General features: G+C 42.0%; 1 protein-coding gene across 2 annotated transcripts in view; it reads left to right on the forward strand.

The window, feature by feature from the left end:
• The window catches only part of CDK7 (cyclin dependent kinase 7), a 306,650-nt gene that overhangs the window by 72,900 nt on the left and 212,826 nt on the right, over positions 1-20,924 (forward strand). For both annotated transcript variants that reach the window (XM_086960721.1, XM_086960720.1), the window contains exon 2: positions 20,025-20,084. In XM_086960721.1, the coding sequence (XP_086816847.1) occupies positions 20,025-20,084 (60 nt within the window). The remainder of the gene's footprint in view (positions 1-20,024; positions 20,085-20,924) is intronic.

Below are 20,924 nucleotides of genomic sequence, written 5' to 3' on the forward strand. Positions count from 1 at the left end.
GACACAATTTCCTCCTCCCTACCCTCTGATTTAAAGAATATTAAGCAGCGCACAGCTGCGGGAGAATAATATAAGCTACAACTCCAGTAGCTGCAATAGAATTCACCTGAATCCACAACATGGAGGACAACCTTGGCTTGAGTTACTTGGAGAATGACATTAGTGAGATACTAGCGGCACAACCCTTACTACAGAACGCAGAATTAACCCAGGCATTAGCTCAAACTGATAATTGGGATAGTCTGTCGGAGAAAAAACGAGATCAAATCAGAACAGCCATCCATGGCATTATAATGACGGAGTATTTAAGATCGAAATCCGCACCGAGGGGCCTGTTTGTTAATAACGCACCAAGGATTTTCCTACACGACCTAGCATTTAGACGCGACTGGTCTTCCATATCATGGAAGTGTACCCTTGACTATCTGGTCCTCATAGTTAAAACTGCGAAAAGACTGTCAGATGCACTTTTGACGCAAATACAAACTTGCGAAAATGAATTAAGGAAAGGTATATCCCCATCAGTATTCAAGAAAAGACTTGACGAAATCAATAAGGAAATGAGTGAGACACAAGAATATTTAATGCAAAACAAGTTACAAAAACTTGCAAAAGACTTAAAAAGATTCAGTCAAGAGAAGATGCATCCCTACACTAAGGAGGAATATACACCACCTGACCAAGACTCTGATAAAGACTCTGGAGGATGGAACTCAACTGATGGATCAGATGATGGTTCAGAAGATTTAACCCCTAGAATGGGAAGAAACAACTACCGCCAGTTTTGCTATAAAAGGGGCAATAGACGACCTAGACAGAACTTCACTGGCAGGGGATACAATGGCAATCAAATCCCCTATTTCCAACCGTACATGCCACCATTTGGAGCATGGATGAATCCTTATAACAATGGTATGTCACATATGCCTCAGATGATGGGTATGCAAATGCAAGGAACAGATAATTCCAACCAGCAGCCTTTTTTAGGAAGAGGCCAACAACAAAGAGGACGCCACAAAACCCTCACCTGGCAAGACCAACACAGGAACATACAAACTCGCAGCATGACTATGGAGAAACCAGGGACCAGCAAGAGCTATCACTGATTGTCAATCTAACTGAGTTAAACCTCTCCGAAGATCAGACCAGTGTTCTCAACAAGGGACTTGGATTTGTTCCCACTCCAACATTAGACACTTTCAAACTCAAATGCGAACTGGCCGAGTTCTGCCGCACTTTGAAACTAAAAGCATACTTTAACAACACTAATCCAAGAACTGAGACTGGAGATACCAACCTGAAGAGGAAGTCCACTTTCAATCCTCCCAATATTGCTATACCCATTGAGATCCAAACTTTTGAGCAAGCGATCTTGAAAGGGATTGACGAAATGGATATGGAGAACAACCACACTTTTCAAAATCTAACTAAAAGAGAACAACAAGCCCTGGATGAACTGCGTCACAATGACAAAATTGTCATAAAACCCGCAGATAAGGGTGGAGGAATTGTCATCCTCAGCAAGGAAGGTTATAAACAACAGTGCCTCACACTACTGTCCGATGAGAGATTCTACTCTAGGATAATTTCTGATCCAACACCAAGATTGAAGAACTCTATCGCAATGATGGTCTATGAAGCAGAGACCAACGCCTGGATATCAAAGAAGGAGGCTGAATATCTAATCACAAAGGAACCAAAAATCCCCTTTTTCTATTCTCTACTAAAAACGCATAAGAATAGATTTTTTCCACCAGGTCGCCCCATAGTATCGGGGATAGGTTCAGTGTTGGAGCCTCTATCGCAATTTGCCGACCAATTTCTAAAACCCTTAGTTCAACAAACACCAACGTATCTGAAAGATACTCGAGATCTACTTACTCAAATAAATGAAATGCCCTTCGATAGTACAACAATGCTGTTGGTAGGACTCGATGTAGAATCATTATATACGAGCCTACCACAGCTTGAGACACTACAAATGCTAGAAGACACTCTATTTTCAACAGAATGGAACTACCGAACTCCACGCCACTTTGTACTAGAATGTTGCCGGCTGGCATTAACCGAAAACTATTTCGAATTTGATGGGCACCTCTTCCTACAAAAACATGGAACTTCCATGGGGAGTGCATTTGCCCCTTCGGTGGCAGGACTATATGTTAGCCAGTTTGAAAGTAACAACATCTTCTCTGACAATAACCCTTTCGCTACCAATGTGCTTTATTGGAAGCGCTACATTGATGATATTCTGATGTTCTGGAAGAAAGACAAAGATCTGAAGTCATTCATGGATTGGCTCAACACGAGAGACAAATGCTTGAAATTCACATTCTCAGCTAATGACACCAGTATAGACTTTTTAGACCTGACAATTTTTTTACAGAATGGGCGAATTGAAACAAAGACCTTTACCAAACTAACATCAAAGAATAGCTTACTATCATACAAAAGCTTCCATCCGAAACCCCTGAGAGACAACCTGCCGTACAGTCAGTTTCTTAGACTGAAAAGAAACTGTAGTCAACAGACTGATTATAAAACACAGACACAAGATCTAACGAAAAAATTACAGCATCGCGACTACAATAAAACAACCATTGCAAAATGCAGGAAAAGAGCAAATAATCAGCCAAGAACTGCTCTACTCGAAACCATTACAAAAGAACCTGTTAAGGACCTTGTCACATGTCACGACGTACTGCCCGGTTACATACAAAGTCCAGAAATTGATTAATAAAAACTGGCGTATTCTGACTTCAGGGAATCTCGAATGGCCCAAACCAAGATTTGCAAACCGGAGAACACGTAACCTGAAAGACATGCTTGTACACACCCGTCCAAGACAACAACCTGTAGCAAACATTGTAATGAACCCATCAATGAGCAAAATTACAGGTCATTACCCCTGTGGGTCGTGTCAAGCTTGCAATCTAACAGGGACCAGCAAAACACTACAACTTTCAGAGACATTACTCTGGACTCAGAGACAACACACCACCTGCAATTCAACACGTTATCTACATGATCACATGTCCATGTAGAAAACAAAATATTGGAATGACCTGCAGGAAGGTTAAACTCAGAATTGGGGAACATAAGAGTAATATAAGAACAAAAAAGAACAACACTAAACTCTGTACCCACTTCCTAGAAACTGGTCACAAAGTTGAAGATTTAAAATGGACTGTGATTGAGATGCTGACATACGAATCAGGCAATCCGGAAAGAACCCTTTACGAGAAAGAGCAAAGATGGGTAAATAGACTCAAAACCCACCAAAGGGGTCTTAATGATAATGTACAGTGGCACCACTTTGCTTAAGATACCTTCGCCAGACAGACTGTACACCTCCTCATTCTGTGCATGTGAAAGCATATGGGTTCTGCAGTAGTACACCACATTAGTAAGGTACAGATCTGTATATACTTTTCATAAGATTGAGAAACAATATCATTGTCTATGCTGTCCTTCCTTTTCATTTTATGCCGATAAATGTATTAAGAACTAATTGGCAGGTTGTGAATACAAGCACACTAGCCCCCTATGTATACACACCACCGCATTAGTCATGTATTGGGCTTTCTTGACCTTTTCATAAGGTTCACTAGTAATACCGCGAGTTATGAAGTCCACCCATTTTAAAACTTATTGTTAAGTTTACCATAGATAAATGACTGATTTGTCATAAATACTGTCATAATAGCTCCACCATTTTTATGCCCAAGAAAAAACCACATTCACATTATCTGCTAACTACGAGTATGTTGTTAATTTCAATAGAATTTGAAAATGTAGAGGTACTACTACGCAAGTCCCCTTTTTCTATTTTTATGGGTTAGCATGTCCATAGGAATGTCTGTCATTTATTTCTATGATCCAGGCAACACAAATACCCGATCCTGACGAGTTTCCGCGTCCGGGGGCAGTGCCAGCACCAGACGCGGAATTCGCCATTCAATGCGGGTAAGAAGGAACGGATAACGAGACCGAGCCGGCCTTTCGCGTTCCGCACAATGAGGGCCCCCAATGCGTGAACGGTAATGTATTAAACCGCCCCCCTCCCCTTTTTCTATTTTCAGCCTGGGACTCAGATGTCCTTTTTCCCCCGTGGACACACAATAGGCATATTAACGAGGTAAAGTCTAAGCCGAGGTATCCCTTTACAAAGAAGGCACGTAATGCATTGAATTGTGTGTGTGAAACCTACGATACGATTGCATGGCATAAAAATGGTAATATTTATGATGTTTGAGTTGGTTTATAAGAAATCGAGAACTTACAGACCATGACGCCACTCATTGATTTAATGCTCAAATCAAAGAGGAGGCTAAGCCATATGATAAGTAACTCCATCAGTTATTGACACGCTATCTCATATGATGAATTTCCCCCACGTAATTCGCCAAATAGTCTCCCATTTTTCTAACATTCAGTGAACATGAAAGAATGTTTTCACATTGAAATTAATAATGAAGTGTGATTAATTGCTGTATACACATAAAGGTTTACGAGCCACAGAACAATAGAATTACAGGTTGTATTTATATGTATATAATTGCAAAAAAAAATATTTCTAGGTTTAATAGAACCTCCAGTATCAGACCACAGTGAGAGCAATTTGAACCACTGACATACCACACAAAAAGGGTGTGAGTATAATTTTAATTGTATATTTGTCCTGACGAATGCTCCATAGACCCGGCTGGGCCAAGAGGAGCAGAAACATGTTGGCAGTTTGTTTTGAAGTGATATACTAGGACCCAGTAACTCGGTTTAACCGTATACCCATATGCTATATTTTTTAATAACAGACCACATCCGCTCTAGAATAAAGTGAACTTTGGATGAAGGTGTGTTTTTTAATATAAACCCTCTTATGTGGCTTTACCTTTTCTCTGGACACTACTGCGCTACTCTAGAGTTGACCTCAGGCTTGAGGTAGGCATACAGCACAATGAGATGACCCAATGATAAATGCCATAACGTCTATGTGGGGCGGAGAATCAACATAAACCGCATCACCTCAATACATAGCGTTTATGAGGGTTATCTACATAACTGTGTGTAACGCAGTTACAAGTGTCTAAGTCCACTTATGATAAATAAGTATTTAAAAGTAGGACATGTAGAAATGTAATGTGAACATGTGTTACAGCGACTTGCACCCAAAAGCCATTGTCACAGGCAGTCCTAGGTTTCCTGTGTGGATTAAAATACTAATACTGTATCTCGAGAATAGGACCAACTAGGAAAATAACCAACTATTTTTTGATAGTTTTTTTTTTTCAATTTGTTTTTATTGTTGCATCGTAGCTCCTGGGTACAAAGTGGACCAATGGCTGGCGTGGCGTCAACATTCAGCCACTTTCAGCCGTGCGCGCAACTTTTCTGAATACAAACTCATGGTAATTGACATTTCTTCCATTAAACAGTACAGATCGGTCAGGTGTGTCATCAGGCTGGGGGCTCCGTTATTGTGCTCCGTAAGGGAGGAAGGAGAATACTAGTTGGTGCGTGAAGTTCCGCCTTGGAGGCGTAGGATCGGGGTCTGTACAGTTCTTATAACGGTATTACCAGTAACTGGGGGGACAGAACTGTGGGAGGGAGCATATAGGTGTTGGCAAGAGCACAGTAGTGGAGGGCAAGTGTTGGGTGTCGGGAGACAAAGGGTTCCCTCAGTGTGCACTCACGCTAAGGTAGAGCAATCAGAGAGTGGGGGTATTCCGTGTCCGTGAGTATTGGGGTGGTTGGTGTGGGGGTGGGCCTTGGTCAGGGATTACGTGCACAAACTATTTTTTAATAGTTATTGAATACACAGTTAGCTGTGACAATAACTAAAAGATATCGCACAGTACTTAACTAGTCATGGTAGAAAGTCTGCAGAAGGAATACTTGTTCAAAGTCTGGTGCTACAGTATATACCCCTGTTACCTGTAAGGGCAATGGCGGTGTTACTCCAAAGCATAACAAACCACTGCATCATAAAACAATATACTGAAGAACTCCAACAATTTGTTTAAATAACATGTTTGGGGACAAATAGCCAGAAAAGTCAGTCTATGAGTCCAAGGACATGTGATGTATTTTCATCGTCTTTATTGTGTTAATACGCTTCCAATCAAATACATGATCCTCAGCCGACACTTGTTTCGTCGCCAATGTGACGTTTTCAAGGCGTGTGACTACAAACTGTATTTCTTATTCCTCTAAGAATAATAGATGATGATAAAAGAGTACGAGTTTCTTCTAGGTGATCTCTCCTGTGGCCTATTGGACTGTTGGAATCTTCCTAATACCAGATCTAGTTGTCTTCATCTGTTTATCATCAATATTTTCAAGCTCACAATGAAGAGGTATTGCTATTCAGTCATGGGTGACGTCGGCGTAGAGAGCCCTGATAAGTTCTGCCCTGTCCTTTGCAAACTGAAATGTGGGCCAAAATTCTTATGGAAGCAGAACATGTAATGAGTCAGTAGGAGCTGTATTTAGCATGCACCAATGTGTTTTTTTTATCTGTAGGATCCCCTTCCCCGCCAGAAATGACTCTGAACTCCCAAGGGTTTTCAGGGGAGGAGTATGCACTGTATGAATATCACTACAGATTCCTAAATCTAGTCTAGTGAAGCTGTTTGCTGATGATACCCCGGCTTGTCTAGAACCTTTCTGTTTGGATTCTCAAAGGTCTAAAAGTCTTCAGTTATGTATCTGCTAGCCAGTGAAATCTACATTGGCTAGCCATTAGGCTACTATTACACTTTAAAGGTTTTCTTTGGCACACAAAATCTTCTGTGGCCAAGAGAAGCCCAAACTCTCCAACATCCTTCAGTATTATACTACTGTATGCTGTTCAGGCTTGGTGCATTCCCTTCATATCTCGTTGGCGCAGTGAAAAGAAAGAATAGGATGCTCCTTTGGAAAATTAGGCCCAAGGTTTTGAAACAATTTACTAATAGATCTTAGGCGAATACAGACTTATGTGACTTTTAAAAAGGCTGTCTTAATGTACCTTTATTGTGAAGAGGTTGCTGTAACTTTTGGGTATGATCTAGTCATATTCCCTATCAGGCAATTGTCCATTTGGAATAGACCCCTTTGTCTATCTTTGCCTCTTCCCATGGTTTGTCAGACATTTGACATGCACTAACCTACAACTATTTCCAACACAGTCTTCATAGGATTATATTATTCCTTTACTCTTTCTTCATCTAGAAGGCAGATGCACACTTGGCCTCACAGGTTGATATTCTCCCTAGGCACATTTTAAACCACTCTTGAATTATATTCACTTTTAGTCTATTGTTATGGGGCTTGTGGAGGCTTAACGCTTTGTGCATTTAAGTGAGGAAACTGAGCTCTATTTGCAACTTAACTGCAGTTAGTTTGATTCCCCGGACATACCTTGGGAAGCTTTTAAGTCATTTCTCAATGGCCTGGCAATAGGTTACATTTCCTGACTGAAGTGAGATTGGCATGTGGTAAGAACATCTGCTTTGCGTCACAGAATTGTACATATATATGAATATTGAAACAAAGCTTGCTAAACTGCTGTACTGACAAGGTATGTATAAATATCCTTCCATGCACATTGATGAAATTTGCACTGGATCACATTTACTTGTGACATAGAGGCAAATGGTAGCTGACGCATGCACTCCCTACTACACTGGACCATACAGTTGCAGCATTTCACAGAAACCAAGGAGCTAGAACGTCTCTTGGCTTGCACTCCCCTTTCAAAACTGTTCTAAAAAAAAATAGAGACTGGACATCTCAATGTCAGTTAAAAAGGTGGCGTAGGCCAGTCTTATACCTCTCCCAGGAGAGCATCCATGGGCCCAATTGGTTCCCACTTGATCCCTTCAAGTTTGTCTCAAACTCTATCCATATCTCATAATCTTGTTCCTTAGAGTTTCTGAGTAGGTATCCTTCCCCCAGATCTCAGTGATACCATCATAACCCATCTTTCGGAAGCCTTGAAGATTGGCGATTAGTGTGCTTCCTGATTGGCTTTTTAATTGATAAACATAGAAAGCAAGGTATTGGTGAAGGTGCTTGCTAACTGCCTCTTAATATAAACCTTCTCTTTGATAAATGCTTACCAAAGTTGCTTGATGGCATTTTGATCCATCTGTCATAACATTAGGCGTCCACATTGTCATTGCTGTGTCTTACTGTTTGGAAGGCCTTCTAGCCCTCCTACTGCTGAATTTCGGAAAGCATTTAACTTGGATAGGTGGGATTATTTACACTCCTTACTGTATGTTGTTTGCCAATCATTTCTTGTCCTACATCCACCTTTTAAATATCTATGCTGCAGCCAGAGTACGGGCCACTTCTTCCTACTGTTCACATTGGCTATTTAAACCTTTTAAAGGGCTGATGATAACATATTGAATTATACCTGGATTGCACTATGTAGCAGGGATAGAAGACCACATTTCAATCTATGCTGATGCCCATACACGAGCAATGCAAATTCTTCAGGGCCTTGGGCTGTTAACTTGTCTAATTTCACCCTATTTTTCAATCGTAGTCTTCAGACACCACAACATGGTGTTGTTGATTGAAAATGGAATCTGAGGTTTTCGGATACGTGAGGTATGTAAGATATTTTCAGCTCCTCAATGCTGGGTGAGTAGTATTCTCCCTCTCTTGGAATCTCTCCAGAGAAACATGGATCTGTGGGCTTCACTGCCATTATCCATCATTGGCTGTGTCAATATGGTTAAAGCAGTATTCTTCGACAAAATTCTCTATGCGATACAAAATTGTCCCCACAGTATCGCCCCTCCCCTTTTTCTTGCAGAATTGTGCTCTACTTTGGAAGCACCTGTGGGCATGGGGGAAATATTGACATTATCCGGAAAACCATGGCTAAGTGCTATAAAGCCCCATATTTTGGCGGTGTTGGCATTATGGACATTTGTCTTTTATTATTTCACTTCTAACATAATAGCCCAGCTTTTCCCAAACTGATAAAGCCAATTTCTGATGGTAGCATAAGAGCAATAAATAAAGATACCTTTTACATTTTGCATTTATATTGTCATATTTGCTGTGCTTCAGAGTAAGAGGTCAATTATCAGGCTATGTCTTCTGATAAATTGCTGCTTATTCTTTTAACACGAGAATTGGTATTCCTTTTCTTCCTCAGACTGCAAAGTGAGAGGTGCTATTAAAGTTCACAATGTGATAATATTACTGGGGTATAGTTAGTGTGAAAGGAAAGGCTGTAGGGTGTCATTTTTTGAAACACACAAGAAACTTAAATTAACTGTAGATAAACTGTTCATGTTTTTGGAATATATCGGCAGTTAGGGACATGCCCCCACCTCACTATGTGTTGCTGTCTGTGTCTTCTGTTGACGCCTCCTGTGACCCCAACACTGACCATTTTAATAAGTACCCAAACAAACCAGCCACCTCAACATGAAACCCACCCACCCCAACCACCTTTCCTTATCACCTTGTGCGGCGAGTTTACAGCTACCTGCCCTTCCAATGCTAGAGATGCCTGTCGGCAACCCATGAGGATTCTATACATTACTAACTGTAACAGAAAATCACAGTTTTATGCAGGTAGGGTGTCCCCTAGGCAAAATCTACTAAGCTGGCCACTCGTATGTGCCATATAACTTGACCCACCACCCAGTAACTCGTCCCGGCAGACCACCCACACCAGACAGTACAAATCACAGTAAGTCAGCATCCTCCATTTTATCGCTTGAGGTGATGGTGCCTTCGTTAGAACCCTCCGAATCTCTTTTGGAGGCTGCCCGTCTCTTCTTGGAAGACCACGGGGGTCCTTGTAGCAAGTCCTCCATAACTTTTACTCTCTCCGATTCCGGCTGGTCCTTTGTGGGAGCCAACAAAAACACAACAGGGATGCTAAGGGTCTGTAGAGAAAGCTACAAAGAACCAGTACATTCATAAGTAGTTTGTATAAGGAGAGCAGGAAGAGTGTGAAATAATACCCATCAGCCCACCCAATGGCGGAGTCTCGTCATCTGGGTTTTGTTAAGAACTTGTATCTGCTAAGTACCTCCTTGATTGTATGTAGAGGAATACTAGCGACAGATCCACCAGTGATAGAGAGCCAGTAAAAAAGTATAGGTGGGTTGAAGATGGAGTATTGTTGCAGTACTAAAAAGAAATTTTGTGGAGTGATGAAAGGGTGTGTGTGTTAAGATTGCCTAGTGTGATGCCAAGAAACGACTTTATTAAGGGGGGTCATCATAGTGGCAAGATTAAAAGCAGAGTGAAGATAGTGAGTTAAACAAATATCACTACCAGTTGTGAAAATAGAATGGTCAACATGTTTCAGCCATACAAGGCTTTCGTCAGGACCTGTTGGATTTACACTACTGCAACTGTAAAAAGTGAGAAAAGAAAAATAAATGACCTACCAGGTATAAATTATTTATTTATGTGGTGGTCTCAACATCATGAACAAAGAACTCTCCTATAACAAAAACAAATGTAATTACATTATTGTAGTAAACGGAAGCCGTGAAATGAGTGTGTGAATAGTCCACATTTCAGGTTCAAAGTTGAATAAACTCACCCATAAATTTATATGGAGATGGCCTCACCTCGCCTGGCACTCGCTCAGGTCAAAAAAGAGGCCCTGCTCTAAAGAGATGAGAGGGAGAAAACATATAATTCATTATATTTTTGAATTTTTGAATTAGTAGGCTTCAGAGAGATGACTCTGAGTAGAAAAGGCAAACACAAAGAGGAAACTCCAAAGCCCAGCAGGAAATGACGAAGAATAAGCTCGAAAGAATATAATGAAAAAAGTCCCCATATCATAGTTGTAAAAAGGTGGACTTGTTTGTCAAAAAAATGCCTTACTCCATACTCTGGAGTGATGCTAAGTTGATCTTAAATAGTGATTGGAGCTGGTACCCCAAAAGGAATTGTGAAGGCGCGTCCTCTAAGGAAACGCTCTAGGGCCAATCCCTCACAAGAGACGTGTCAAACGACAGAGACCCACCTGTCCGTCGGTACCTCCTGCTGCCTTCTGAGCCGAGGGGAAGGTAGCAGGCATACCGGTGTGTTAGGAGTTAAAGACACACTGCGGACCAGAAAGGAAGCATGCGCTTCTGTATTGTGATTGGGAACAAAACGGACCAATCGGCGAAGGGGTTTGCCGCTTCCTCGTTGGTCGAAAAAGGAGACAACTTGAGACTCCTCCTTCGATGTGCTAGATGTTGAAAAATGCCCTGCGGATCAGAATGGGAGCATGTGTTTCTTTCTTATGATTGGGAACTAAGTGAACCAATCGTCAAAGGGCTTGACTTTTCGTCATTGGTAATAGACAAGAAAACACCTCCAGGCTCCTGCTCCCGCCCCGTAGTTGTTATAACCAAAACCCGAGTAACCGGATGGGCAGTAAAAAAGTACAAAAAGGCGAGATTAAGGGGGTGGAAAAGAATTATTATTATTCGCCTTTTGTTCTGCATGCATATCAAAAGGATGAGGTGGTATTTGTTTAGCGGACTTTCTCCTGTTCCTTGATTGGTTAAGTTCCAAAAACAGGAAAACGGAAAATAAGTTGGAGCACCGTATCTTATCCGTCTATGTAAGGTTGAAAAAAGGTGAGATTGTGAGCCTAGGTCAGAAAAGCGGCCAAATTGGACCACAATCAACCAGGCGCTTTAAGAGTTTGGCCACATTTATTTCAAAGCTCTCTGCCACCATACCTCGCAAATATGAACCAAACACTAAAGAAAAGGTTGCCTAATCACCGTAGTTTAGTAAGAAGATGTGTTGCAAGCTCACTCAGCATACTGAAGGCCATGTGTGATGGCACGTTGGTAATGTGGGGGAGCAATCAGGATCTGTGTAAATTGTTTTTCCAGACCCTCGAATAAAGAACTACAAAAAAAGAAAATATATATATATATATATCACTTCCTTATAGCTCTCTCCTTCCCCTTTTCGGCGCTGCAAACGTGGTCGCGTCACTCCCGCAGTTGAGCCCAACTGCTATTCATTTGCACAATATCTCTCCCTGTCAAGGGCGAGAACACGGAGTCGCTATTGAAAACAATTCCAGCACTTCACTGCATTTCAAGTTTCATCGTGGTTTATTTATCCATGGGGTCAAAAAAACAACAAACACCAACGCGTTTCGACAGCGTCCGCTGTCTTGCTCACGGTCAGTTTGTGTGTGTGGCTCACAATGTTATGAAACCTTCTCAAACATTACAGGTACCGCCCACTAGGGGTGTATTTACAAGCATTGTGGGATTTGTAGTTCTAAGCATGATTATTAAACGCAAATTTGGTCAATTACATTTGAATTGTTTCTCAATCCCTTTTGGGCAATATTTATCACAATATTTCAAGTTGAAACCAAAATTGTCAAGCTTTAAAACTTAAAACTAAAAACTTAAAGCTTAAAGTCCTGCCCTCCGGTGGGCGTGTTAATCTACCACAATTATCAGCATTATGGGATTTGTAGTTGGAGTTGTGTTCATTTATACAGTATCTCCAATTGCTAGGTACCTGCATGATGTCACAATTTATACATAAGGAAACTGATTCAATTTGAAACAACAAAAGTACTGCCCTCCAGTGGGCTAATTTCCTGATACTTATTTAGTGAGCCCGTGTGCCAAAGAGTGAGGGAAAGTGACGTGCAAGGGTAAATTTTAAAATAAAATTAGTGATGTTCATAAAGATGAAAAATTAAAAATTATGAATAAGCGGGCGGAGGCAAAACAGTTATAGCTTAATGATTGGATTTACTTTAGAGTCCGCTATAAGTGAATATAAAGTTCCTCTGACTGGTTGAGGCCAAAAGGGGTCATTGTTCTGAAAGATAAAATGTGTCTGGATTCCTTGCGTCTTAAGAGCTTTTCCATATGGCCTCCCCTGTCTGAGAGAGTCATTGTTTCCATTGTTTTGCAATTGTAGCACTTGATGAAGCCCCGTGTTTTTAGCCAGTTTGTCTTTTTCTTGGTTGTTTGGAAGTGGCTGTGGACCAGCTGGTCCTGCAGATTTTTTGCCCTCCTGTATGTAATGACTGGATGGTTGCCCATTCTGTGACCAATGGTTTGGTCCAATTGAAGAATTTTCCAGTTCTTTCTCAGAATACGGTTTATTTGTTTTGCCTCCATACTGTAATCCAGTATTAGCCTGATGGGTTCTTCCTCCACATTTGTCTGTTTAGATTTCTTTTGTAGGCACTCCATTCTCGTCGTTGTGTTTGCCTTTTCCCAGCATCTTTGTACAATTTTTCTGTTGTATTTTCTCCTTTGAAAGCGGTTTATGCATTTAGCACTTTGATCCTGCCATTCCGTGTTTTCACTACAGATTCTTCTCAGTCTGAGGAATTCACCGTATGGAATGCTGGAGATTAAAGACTGCTGGTGGAAGCTGGTCGCTTCCAATGTGGCAATGTGGCAGTTCAAGGCCACCACCCGTGTGGCAATTGCTCAGTGTGTCCTCAGACCAAGAAAACTCTTATTGTTGATATTGGCACCTCACGTCCATGGGTCCTTAAAAAAGACACTAATTGCAATAGTGAAAGGGTGATATATTTAATCAAATGTCCCTGTTCACTATGCTATGTCGGTATCACATCAAGGAAGGTTAAACTGAGAATCCAAGAACATAAGAGTACAATCAGGCGTAACAAACAGGCAACACGTCTTACTAACCATTTCATGACAATGAAACACTCTGCCGAAGACATGGAATGGCTAGTTCTGGAACAGCCGTTCATTCCTCACCATGTCAGTGACATCTCCCGATACCTGTTTATCAAGGAACAGAATTGGATTTTTAAACTTAATTGTGACACCACAGGGTTGAACGATGATATCCCCTGGATCCAACTCTGACCCCTTACCAATAGTGCATAAGTGCCTTTACCATCTAGCATTACTCGTATGCCTTCTGAAATTTGCAATTTCCTTATACAATCTATTTTCTGACCACCTATAAATAAATATATATATATATATATATATATATATATTATACTATATATATATATATATATATATATATATATATATATTTTTTTTTTTTTTTGTAGTTCTTTATTCGAGGGTCTGGAAAAACAATTTACACAGATCCTGATTGCTCCCACACATTACCAACGTGCCATCACACATGGCCTTCAGTATGCTGAGTGAGCTTGCAACACATCTTCTTACTAAACTACGGTGATTATGCAACCTTTTCTTTAGTGTTTGGTTCATATATGCGAGGTATGGTGGCAGAGAGCTTTGAAATAAATGTGGCCAAACTCTTAAAGCGCCTGGTTGATATTTGCAATGTATGGTGACAGAGAGCTGTGGCAACTGAATGTGGTCCAATTTGGCCGCTTTTCTGACCTAGGCTCACAATCTCACCTTTTTTCAACCTTACATAAGATACGGTGCTCCGACCTGTTTTACTTCCGTTTTCCTGTTTTTGGAACTTAACCAATCAAGGAACAGGAGAAAGTCCGCTAAATAAATACCACCTCAGCCTTTTGATATGCATGCAGAACAAAAGGCGAATAATAATAATTATTTTCCACCCCTTGATCTCGCCTTTTTGTACTTTTTTACTGCCCATCCGGTTACTCGGGTTTTGGTTACAACAATTACGGGGCGGGAGCAGGAGCCTGGAGGTGTTTTCTTGTCTATTACCAATGACGAAAAGTCAAGCCCTTTGACGATTGGTTCACTTGGTTCCCAATCATAAGAAAGAAACACATGCTCCCATTCTGGTCCGCAGGGCATTTTTCAACATCTAGCACATCGAAGGAGGAGTCTCAAGTTGTCTCCTTTTTCGACCAATGAGGAAGCGGCAAACCCCTTCGCCGATTGGTCCGTTTTGTTCCCAATCACTATACAGAAGCACATGCTTCCTTTCTGGTCCGCAGTCTGTATTTAACTCCTAACACACCGGTATGCCTGCTACCTTCCCCTCGGCTCAGAAGGCAGCAGGAGGTAACGACGGACAGGTGGGTCTCTGTCGTTTGACACGTCTCTTGTGAGGGATTGGCCCTAGAGCGTTTCCTTAGAGGACGCGCCTTTGACAATTCGTTTTGGAGTACTAACTCCAATCACTATTTAAGATCAACTTAGCATCACTCCAGAGTATAGAATAAAGCATTTTTTTGACAAACAAGTCCACCTTTTTACAACTATGATATGGGGACTTTTTTCATTATATTCTTTCGAGCTTATTCTTCGTCATTTCCTGCTGGGCTTTGGAGTTTCCTCTTTGTGTTTGCCTTTTCTACTCAGTCATCTCTCTGAAGCCTACTAATTCAAAAATTCAAAAATATAATGAATTATATGTTTTCTCCCTCTCATCTCTTTAGAGCAGGGCCTCTTTTTTGACCTGAGCGAGTGCCAGGCGAGGTGAGGCCATCTCCATATAAATTTATGGGTGAGTTTATTCAACTTTGAACCTGAAATGTGGACTATTCACACACTCATTTCACGGCTTCTGTTTACTACAATAATGTAATTACATTTGTTTTTGTTATAGGAGAGTTCTTTGTTCATGATGTTGAGACCACCACATAAATGAATAATTTATATCTGGTAGGTCATTTATTTTTCTTTTCTCACTTTTTACAGTTGCAGTAGTGTAAATCCAACAGGTCCTGATGAAAGCCGTGTATGGCTGAAACATGTTGACCATTCTATTTTCACAACTGGTAGTGATATTGGTTTAACTCACTATCTTCACTCTGCTTTTAATCTTACCACTATGATGACCCCCCTTAATAAAGTCGTTTCTTGGCATCACACTAGGCAATCTTAACACACACACCCTTTCACCACTCCACAAAATTTCTTTTTAGCACTGCAACAATACTCCATCTTCAACCCACCTATACTTTTTTACTGGCTCTCTATCACTGGTGGATCTGTCGCTAGTATTCCTCTACATACAATCAAGGAGGTACTTAGCAGATACCAGTTCTTAACAAAACCCAGCTGACGAGACTCCGCCATTGGGTGGGCTGATGGTATTATTTCACACTCTTCCTGCTCTCCTTATACAAACTACTTATGAATGTACTGGTTCTTTGTAGCTTTCTCTTTAGACCCTTAGCATCCCTGTTGTGTTTTTTGTTAGCTAGATTGGGGGATAGGATGCAGGCTGGTCTTTAAATACTCCCCTTAGACCCCTCTCACGTTGTGTTTTTTTACCTTTGTGGGAGCCACCATGAGGTGTTGGGGCAACTGACCTCTGTTCCTGACAGCTTGGAGAGTGACCTCTGTCCTGGTCCTCTACAATTGGGTGGTTGCCTGCTCCAGCCACTCCCACACCGCCACCGCAGTGATGGAAAAAGTGTAACTCCTTCCCGACTGAGACCTTGAGTCATGCAAATTTATGTTGAGGTGAAGCAAGTATTTTGTTACCACTAAAAACGTTTTGCGCTGTTGATGCACAGCGTTGGTATACACTGTGTAGATTCTCTTGTGAGAAAGTTGACTTCTTGTTGCAGTTTTGGAATTATTGCAGTATGGTCAGCGACTGTGGGTGGGACATGTGCCATATAGGATTTCGTTTCCGCCGGTTTCTTATGATTGGTGTGACGACGTCAAGAACCACTGCCTCTATTTTATTTTCTAGTGCGTAGTGCCACGTATTGCAGGCAGTTTTTTTGTGTGGACATCTAGATTCATGTCTACCTCTGTACAGACCCTGATACTCGCCAATTGGCCCATATTCTCCCTGCCATGCAGAGGGTTCTTGTATTTAGGGCATACTTCACCACATCCAGGAGCTGGGAGTATCTGTCAAGACCCAGGTTGTCAGGGTGGCACCTCCAAAGCGGGGCCTACATGATGGCTTGGTCTCAGTCCCCACAACTGAGCAAAGATCCTACCTCCAAAAGATAGTAGTAGTTGCCCAGAATGTGTTCAACGGAATCTCTGTATGGTCTGGCCACGCTTGGGCTCTCTGTTGGTGTGCCCTTCTGTATACCAATGTCGGCTGACTCGGGATGGCTGCATGGAAGTTCCACAGGCATTCCTAGGGACAGTGAAAGAGACAGCAGCCCTCCCTACTGCCAACTGCCTCCATTCCCTCTGCCACTGGGCCGGCAGAGTCTGCTCCACACCACACTTGGAGGCTCAGTTCTGAGTGTCCCACTTACTCTGTGGCACTGGTGTAGGCCTTGGCGCTCCTGAACACTTTAAGGACGTTGGGCTGCTGTGCTGTGGGTGTGCAAATCTGTCCCTATATTTGCCAAGACTGGAGACCGGGTCTTCCTCCCCACCCCTGGCATCACTGCTGTGGCGGTCCAGCTTACACAGCTGCACCAGTCCTCACAGGCCCTGGGAGGGGGTCCAAATGTACAGTCGCTCCGAGCCACCTCTCGCTGTCGGGGCTTGTCTGCCTATGCACCCACTTAGGGTCCGGACCACCCATCACAGCTCCCTAGGACTGGGCACTTATGGTTTTCTGATGGGCTCCCCTGTGGTTGTTCGCATTGCCTACAATTCTTGATTGTGAGGGAAGGGTCTGCTGCCCCCACAACAACACCTCCAAAGTCACCAGCAACACTCCAACCCCGCCCCACCCTTACCCCCACCGTCCCTCTGCAGCCCAGTGGGTCAAAAACTTTCAGGATCCAGTCACCTGTGGGGCCTGCATCACGGGTGGTCAAATCTACGGTGAAGTCTCCAGTGCTGTCTCATTCATGTCCCCCTATACTAGACAATATTTATGCTAATCTCTTCTTCAAGGCCTCAGTAAACCTCAGATTGATGTTAGCCCAGAAAGACATAATTGGAGAACCAGTAATCTCTTCAATTTAAACACATGGCTTTGGAGTATGAATAAATGTATGTTCTTTAAAAAAAAAAACATATTCGAAGCACTTGGGTATCCACAGAAACAGTGAAGATCTGGGATCCCTGGCAAGAACAGTTTTAGTTTAACCTTGGTACTTGAAAATTCCTCCTTCACAGAACGCACGGGGCCAGCTGTATCAACATTTTCTCATGACTATGGCTCACGTCTTCAGTCTCACTAACTATACTATATCCGCCTATCCTAAATGTGTTATATTCCATATATACCTGATGCTTGTTTTTTGCACTTTTCTCCACTTCTTTGAAATGGCAGCAAAAAGATTTATGTATGAAACAAAAGTGGTATACATAACGGTCGATTGCATTTCCAGACAGAATTGATCAGCTCATAAGGCTTTTGTTTGGTGCCTCAAGTGACCAGTGGACTGTAAGGGGTGAGCCCTTGCTGTACCCCCCTTGTGTATCTGATCATTCAAAATGTGTTAGCCTCGGTCCTCAGTCTCGGTGACAGCTGTTCTGAAGCTTCTTGGCCTGATGGCCTCCTTTATCCTGATTATCAGCTAGGCCAGGTGGTATATGTGGGCACTGCAGTGTAATCTGAAGTCTCAGTGGGCCCACCATCAATGAAACCTGCTGGTTTCCATCCAGGTGTTGGAGGAGACTGCACAATATCTGAAGTTGTGGCTGCTTGACTGCAATTGAACCAGTGACAGACCCATTTTCCTATACAACCAGAAGCTGACAGTGGTGACAGATGCGTCAGTTCTGGCTTTGTGAGGTCATCTGATGGAGGTGGAAATCAAAGGACTCTGGTGGAACCCTGACTCCATAACAATCTGTTTGTGTTGTGGGCTATTCTTCTGGCACTGTGAAGACCTTCCTACTGTGCATCAAAAGGAGACTGGTTCAGGTTGTCACAAGTAGCACCACCGCCAGGTGGTACTACAACAGGTAGGGCGAAGTGGGGTCCTGGAACCTGGGTCTTGTGCCAAAAGCCTCTGCACCTCTTAAGTTGGCTGGGGCGTCAGAGCATCTCCCTCATCATGAGCCCCATGGCGAGACCTTTAAACACCAGGGTGGACAAGCTCAGCTGGCAGTGTCTGGCATATCATGAATGGCAGTTGCATACTGAGGTGGCGCAAGATACCTGTCTAATTTCTTCAATAAAGAAATTGTTTTTATTATTTTTTATTTTATTTGTTTTTGCTCAAACCATGTCCAGACAAGACCAAATGTCTATAAGAAAAAGACTCATAGGACCACAGTCACTGGAATGACTATTCAGCTCCCTTGGATTTACCACATGACTGTAAAGACATGAACAGATAGGAGAGGAATCTAAAGGGCACCTATGGTGTACATAGGTCCTTGACCACTGTAATTAGATTAGACTCGCAAATACTTTGTACCACCACGAGTTTGAGCATTTATGGATAACCGTCAAGACTTGAATCGCTAAATTAGCACCCTATACTTCCAAGAAAAGCCTTGAGAAAGCCCCAAGCCTGTGCGTCAAAGAAAGGTCGAAACGTGTTGGCTATCCAGAAGAAACATGTTCATGAGACATAAGAAGCTAAAATAAATGCCTTTGTTTTTTAACCATTTGAATAGTATGTCTCTTATATATGTTCTCCAGATTATAATAAATTAAGTAATAAGGTGGAGGCGTTCACATTTCAGAAGCATTGTGTCAAGGTGGGAGCAGTGGGCTGTACTCCTCTTGGAAACATATCATTACCACCTCAGAAAATCAAACTATGGAATTAAACCTGGGCTCCAGTACTGCAAGGCCTTCTCACTCTAAAAGTGCATGCCTCATTCAGTCCTGTTATTTTAGCTAAATCATCCCAAGACTGTCCGTCTGACAATACACCATTTTTAGGAGTCTCTTATTCATTCGTGGGGGCGTAATAAGCTTTGTGAAATCTATGTGGCAACCTGAACTTTTAACATGTATGTGCTAATCAATAGTAACCATATGCCTCAACATAACCTTTGCCTCCGCATAAAATCTGCGATGATGTGTGTGTGTGTGTGTGTGTGTATATGTAGTGCCATTTCCCCCAAACTATCCGGCATCCTCCAGCAGATCTATTTTAAATGTTTGTGTAGTTGAATAATATAATGTATAAAAGACACTAGCTTTCTAGCCATAAGATGTACTTCTTTCTTTTTCTCTCTCTTGAACTTGCTGAATGTAAAGAATTCTTACATCTCTTTTGTCTATATTTGTAGTTTGCTACCGTTTACAAAGCAAGAGACAAGAACACCAATCAAATTGTTGCAATTAAAAAGGTGAGTTCGCTGTGTCCCTCTTTCGTTCACTTTGGTAAATTAAATAAGTAATTAGAAATGTAAAAAATTACATAATTTACCATTTCTGTAATGTCCTCCATGTCATAATCTCTCCTGGGCTTTGGGTGGTCCTGCCTCGTGGCAATGACCGGATATGAGAGCTCTTAATCTTGAAAACATGTTTTATGTAATCAATCCGGGCCCAGAGGAGCAACTATACAAGGTAGGCCAAAAATAGTACGAAACCAATGTATGTGATAAAAAGTTGGTCTACATTTTTGAGGCATACTTTTTCGTAGATAAGAATGACACTCATGCTGATGGGTACTTCATATCGTAGATTCCTTGCCTTTAGATTTCACATTTTTAGAATATAACCAGGCACAGAGTGGATCCGAAAATGTTCTTTGCAGTGCTTCTGCATGCCACTAGGTGACGCTGTGTGGCTTTACATTGGCTTTGTTACGTTCTGAAACTGACAGAGCGGAGCTGCATATAAGCACCACCCCCTACGTGCCAACACCAGTTCCTTTCTTTCCGCACATTTGAATGCTGATCTGGAGCTCTACTCCTTATTTTGTCTTTTTTCTATGAATTTTCTATTTGAATCCAGGGTGCAAGAGAACAATGTCCTCACCTAAAACTACAGGGTTCAAACCATGCCACTACAATTGGGAAGATGTTTTTGGGATACTGACCTGCAAGAGATATGCCTTGGGGTGTCTGAGCTGTGGCATGAATTCAGGCCATGCAATGAGTGTACCCTCATGCACCTGACTGCAATCTGGGATTTAAACAGATCCTCTTCGTGGTTGAATTAATCAGGTTAATCGACGTCTA

The sequence above is a fragment of the Lissotriton vulgaris genome, chromosome 3_1, assembly GCF_964263255.1.
Source record: "Lissotriton vulgaris chromosome 3_1, aLisVul1.2, whole genome shotgun sequence".
Lineage (NCBI taxonomy): Eukaryota > Metazoa > Chordata > Amphibia > Caudata > Salamandridae > Lissotriton > Lissotriton vulgaris.